The sequence below is a fragment of the Malaclemys terrapin genome, chromosome 1 (genome assembly GCF_027887155.1).
Source record: "Malaclemys terrapin pileata isolate rMalTer1 chromosome 1, rMalTer1.hap1, whole genome shotgun sequence".
NCBI lineage: Eukaryota > Metazoa > Chordata > Testudines > Emydidae > Malaclemys > Malaclemys terrapin.
Window position 1 is genome coordinate 9,877,860 of NC_071505.1, and position 6,000 is coordinate 9,883,859.

General features: G+C 44.8%; 1 protein-coding gene across 1 annotated transcript in view; it reads right to left on the reverse strand.

The window, feature by feature from the left end:
• Window positions 1-4,862, reverse strand: part of MKLN1 (muskelin 1) — a 172,911-nt gene extending 168,049 nt beyond the window's left edge. The window contains exon 1 of the mRNA XM_054015895.1: window positions 4,762-4,862. Coding sequence (XP_053871870.1) covers window positions 4,762-4,862 — 101 coding nt within the window. The remainder of the gene's footprint in view (window positions 1-4,761) is intronic.
• Window positions 4,863-6,000: the final 1,138 nt, after the last annotated feature.

Sequence of the window (6,000 nt, forward strand, 5' to 3'; positions counted from 1 at the left end):
CTTCTTTTCACATATTATATTTAATACACACCAAGATGTACTCCCTTAAAAAGAATCTTCAACAAATCCAGCTCAGATCAATAGTGACCAAAGTCACTGCAATCAGATGGTTGTTTCTGTGGTTTATGCAAAGTGAGTTAGTGGTCCTCAGTGCAATTTGTACCTTGCAGGTATTTCAGTCCATGCTTTTTCACACTCCATCCTAGCAGTTCATATAGATGAACAAATTGGGGAGGCAGGCGAGAGCTAAGAAAGTGGAGGATCAGGTGCTCATCACAATTCTCCAGGAGCAGCCTCATCCAGTTGAAATAGCATTAAGATGACTTCCGTCTATCTTTCTACGCTATGCCACATCTGAGGCAGGACAGCAGAATTCCATGATGGACCTTATCAAATCCTACAGAATGATCCACCAATGAGTGTATGAATTTATTCTAGACTCAATTTTCCTGGCAACAACTCATAACTTTCCCAAGAACCAACAGAATCAATGACATGATTCCTGGATTCTTGACACCCTTGCTGCTGCCCATGGAGTTCTGAATAGCAACAGCAAAAGCGTCCTGAACATCATTAACTTCATTTGACTGCTTGGGAAACTCAGGAACAGCTGTAAAAGATGCTGGAGCTATCCTTCTGCAAATTCGAGAGAGTACTTCCTTGGGTGATATTTGAAAGGTTCTCTATAAACACAGAGACTAAACCTATTTTTAAAGAGTCTGACTTCAGATTCTGCAATAACTAATAGTTTAGCAATCACCAAACTCAAACAAACAGAAAGTCTCTAGAGAAGCGGTCCGTATTGTCACTGCCAAACAGGTGAGTGGACTGCCAAGTACTGGCTGTACATCCAGCCTTTTGGCCCCATCCCCATATTAACAGAAAGCAACCAGAGAGTTATCGGAATGCTACCAATAAGTATTTGTGTAATATTCGGGGAGAATACCTAGAATCACGTTAACGGTTTAAAAATTAAACTTCAGTCCCAAGCCTTCTACATTTTATCCACTTACCAGTTTAAGTCAACAATGGATTCAGATCCCCACTAGCATGCAAAAAGCTGTTGCTAGCAGGGCTCTAACTGGCCAGCAGGGACAAGGATTTTGCATTTCATAATTTTGTTTTACATTTAAAATCATGCTGAGTGCCAAAGGTGAGTCTAAACCATGGTTTTGTTAGTAGAGTCCATGAGAGATGGACAGAAGAAACCCTGTCCACATTAGTACACCTCTACCCCGATATAACGCGACCCAATATAACACGAATTCAGAAATAACGCGGTAAAGCAGTGCTCCGGGGGGCTGCACACTCTGGTGGATCAAAGCAAGTTCGATATAACACGGTTTCACCTATAACACGGTAAGATTTTTTTGGCTCCCGAGGACAGCGTTATATCGAGGTAGAAGTGTACTTCACCACAACTGTAGTAAGGATGGTTCTTCTCCCAGTAACAGGGCTAATCATTTTGGGGAAACCAGCAGTCTACATTAATTCTATCCATAACACAGTAGGACATAGTCTCCTAGCATGTCCCATTATGGTTCAAATAATTCAGACTTACAACTTAGGCAGGACTGAACTGTGTTTTAACTGTGGGCCCTAGCAACATTTCTGGACCATCATTTGGTCTGGTCCTGTCTACTTTTAAAACAAGCTAAGTTTTAACTGTGTCATGGTGTACATCCTGTAACTGCATCAGCTCCACTTGCAGAGGTTTTTTTCAAAGTTTCAATACTCCTTCTCATGCTGCTTCCACTTAACATTTCTCCATTTAAAGAGTGGCAGAATACTTTAGCCTCCAGCCAGGGAAAGGACTGCTCCGGGCCTTTACATTTGGTATAAGGTTTGTTAGGTCTCCAGACATAGCAGTTAGTGTGAAATCAAGTGAGGGGGTTTTAATCCATTACCACTAAGATCATTCTCAGCCCAACTATTCAATATTTATCAATGATCTGGAAGAACATATGCAAACTTTAACAGCAATGATTTTATACAACAAAAAAATTATGAGAATAACTGTAAGGCCGTGCCACCAATACAGAGTAATCCAGATTGCTAGTAACCTGGGCACACTAAAAACATACATTTTAATGAGGGCTGTCAATTAATCATAGTTAACTCAAAAAAATGATTAATTGCACTGTTATACAATAGAATACCAACTGAAATGTATTAAATATTTTCGGGTGTTTTTCTACATTTTCAGGTATATTGATTTCTTACAGCACAAAATACAAAGTGTACGTGCTCACTTTATTTTTTATTACAAATATTTAAACTGTAAAAATGATAAACAAAAGAAATAGTATTTTTCAAGTCACCTCATTCAAGTACTGTAGTGCAATCTGTCATGAAAGTGTAACTTAACAAAAATCTATATTTGTATGTAACTGCTCTCAAAAACAGAACAATGTAAAACTTTAGAGCCTACAATGTGAGATTTCTAAAAATAGCTACAGCACTGGATCCAAGGTTTAAGAATCTGAAGTGCCATCCAAAATCAGAGAGATGAGGTGTGGAACATGCTTTCAGAAGTCTTAAAAGAGCAACACTCAGATGTGGAAACTACAGAATCCAAACCATCAAAAAAAGAAAATCAACCTTCTGTTGGTGGCATCTGACTCAGATGATGAAAATGAACATGTGTTGGTCCGTTCTGCTTTGGATCGTTATCTAGAGGAACCCATCATTAGCATGGATGCATGTTCTCTGGAATGGTGGTTGAAGCAAAAAGGGACATGAATTTTTAGCACATCTGGCACATAAATGTCTTGAAACACTAGCTACAACAGTGCCATGCAAATGCCTGTTCTCACTTTCAGGTAACATTGTAAACAAGAAGCGGGCAGCATTGTCTCCTGCAAATTGTAACCAAACTTGTTTGTCTGAGCGATTGGCTGAAGTAGGACTGAGTGGACTCGTAGGCTCTAAAGTTATACATTGTTTTATTTTTTAATATCTTTTTTGTACATAATTCTACATTTGTAAGTTCAACTTTCATAATAAAGATATTGCAATACAGTACTTGTATTAGGTGAATTGAAAAATATTCCTTTTGTTTTTTACAGTGCAAATATTTGTAATCAAAAATAAATATAAAGTGAGCACTGTACACTTTGTATTCTGTGTTATAATTAATCAATATATTTAAAAATGTAGAAAACATCCAAAAATATTTAAATAAATGTTATTTTATTACTGTTTACCAGCATGATTAATCACACCATTAATCATGATTAATTTTTTGCACTTGGCAGCCCTAATTTTAATACAGTTAAATGTAAGGTCACACATCCTCAAACACAAGTCATATTTACAGAATGGGAGATTGTATCCTGAAGAGCAGAGACTCTGTAAAAAACTTAGATCAGCATGGTAGATAGCCTCTAACCAGGAACACCAAATGAGATACTGTGGCAAAGAGGGCTAAGAGGATGCTTGGCTATACAAGCAAAACTATTCAGTGGTGAGTCTTTACCTTTGTAAATAGCACTGGTGAGACCAATACTGGAATACTTCGTCCAGTTCTGGTATCAACCCTGATGCTTCTCAAATTTTTTTTAAAGCAAACAACTGCAACAATGATTCTGGAAAACAAGCCTTACAAAGAGAGAGTTTAGTCTATATGGCTTATCAAAGGAAAGGTGAAGAGATGACTTGGTCACAGACTAGGAGTACATGCACAGAGAAGATATCTGACAAAGGAATCCAGACTCGCAAAGGCATTAACTTCCAGCCATTGAATCTGGTTAAGTTAAAAAAAAAAAAAAAATTAAACTAAGTAAAACACTTTTTAAAAAAAAAAACATGAGTAAAGGTAATTAACCAAAGGAAATAGATAGAGGATGAGATAACTCCATCACTTGAAGTCTAAGTCAAGACTGGATGTCAGTCTAGAAGATATGCTCTGGTTCAACCCGAATTTATGACCTGTTTTCATGCAGATGGTCAGATTGTTTACCCATAATAGCACCTTTAAAAATCTATGAAAATTCAAAACTGAACAGTCAACATCACTAAGAATAAATCCAAGTCATACTAGTTTTATGCTACTTCTAAAGTTTATTCGTTTTACTGTCAATTGGAATTTAACAGGTCATAACTAGTGGGCAGTATGACCTAGATTCACACTCACCGAGATTTCACCACTTCGGTGTTCATTTATGATGCTATGTGAATACGGCAAAAATGCAACGTCGACCTACTTTCTTCAAGCCTGGATCAAACCTTAAAGCCTACTTACCTACTTACACACACACAAACACCCCCCCTTAAACAGAGGAGCAGAAAACACTAACTCCGAACACCCGGCAGAGCGTGGAGGTTAGCTGCCCGGGGAGCATTGCAGAGGCTGGACGAGCGAGGGGAAATGAGGACAAGGACAAGGCCACCCGAAGACGCACGACTAGCGAAGCTGCAGGAACGGGGCACAGGGTTTAGGACCGTCCCTGGTTTTGCCCCGTGGTGTGGGGTGGGCCCCGTTTAACCGCAGACATGATCAGGTCACCCCCTGCCCCGGGTTAAAGCTGCCCCCCCCCGATCCCGGTGTCCCCTGCCTGCAGCCGCCGCTCATCTTTCCTCCGGGCACCGGGGTCCGAGACCCCCGCCGGCCTCTCTTCTCCCGCCCGGCGGGGGGGAGCGGCCCCCTCTGCCCCCCGGCCCTGCCCCCGGGGCCCGCGCAGGCCCAGAGCGCTGCGGCGGGCGCGGGGAACCGACGCCGCGCTCGGCCCCCGGGGTCCCGGCGGCGGCTCGGCCACTCACTCGGGCAGGTAGGTGGAGGAGAAGCTGCTCCAGCGGTGCAGGGTGTAGCCCAGCACCCGGCTCTCGGGCCCGGCCGGACCCGCGGGCCCCGCCGCCGCCATCTTGTCAGCAGCAGCAGGAGCGGAGGGGGGAGGGGCCGCCGCTCTTAAAGGGGCCGCCGCCCTCCCGAGCCCGAGGGGAGCGGGCCGGGCCGGGCCGGGCCGGGGGGTTGGGGCGGCGAGAGACTCGGGGTCCGGCCTGTCCGTGTGTCTGTCACTGCGTAGGGTGACCAGATAGCAAGTGTGAAAAATCGGGACGGGGTGGGGGGGTAATAGGAGCCTATATAAGAAAAAGACCCAAAAATCGGGACTGTCCCTATAAAATCGGGACATCCGGTCACCCTACTGCAGAGAGACGAGCGGACACACCTCGCGGACAGGCAGGCATGACAGACCCCCAGCCAGAGCAGGGATTGCAGACACAGTCTAGGGTCACCAGATGTCCTGATTTTATAGGGACAGCCCCGATTTCGGGGTCTTTTTCTTATACATTCGCCTATGACCCCCCCCAGCCCCCGTCCCGATTTTTCACAGCTGCTGTCTGGTCACCCTAAGTCGGTCCCATTGCAGAAAGACGGGCAGGCGCTGCGGCCACCACAGGCAGAGAGACATGACAGACAATCCGACAGACCCTCGCTGCAGCCCGCAGCCAGGCTTGACAGCCAGACACACACATTGCAGCGAGACAGACAGACCCAGACTACAGCCATTGCAGTCGCACCTGGCGGAAAGACAGACGTTGCCAACAAGCAGACCGATATGGCAGACACACTGGCCGACATAACAAACAAGTAGACAAACGTTGCAGACAGACCCACACTGCAGGCAGCTATTGTGGATGGGCAGGCCAGGCCGGCAGTTCAGTGAGTCTGGCTTTCCTGGCTATCTGATGGGGCTGTCTCTCTACGGGCTTATCTTGTGCGCTGGCATGTAGGCACTTCCAGACCAGGATGAGGACAAAATTGAATCCTAGGCCTCCTGCACGGACGGACAGACAGAGCGGGGCTCACAGACGCATGCTGAGATCCAAGCCCAAGTGGTTTCTGGCAGGCCAAGCCCTGCTCCGTCCCTGGGTTGCAGTGTGGTGGCGTGTTTGCTAGGAGCCCCAGCAATATAGTGAGGAATTGCCTGGCACCGGGCAGTAAAGAAATGGATAAAACAAATAAACTACACAAGCAGGGTTTTGTCCCTTAGGATTATT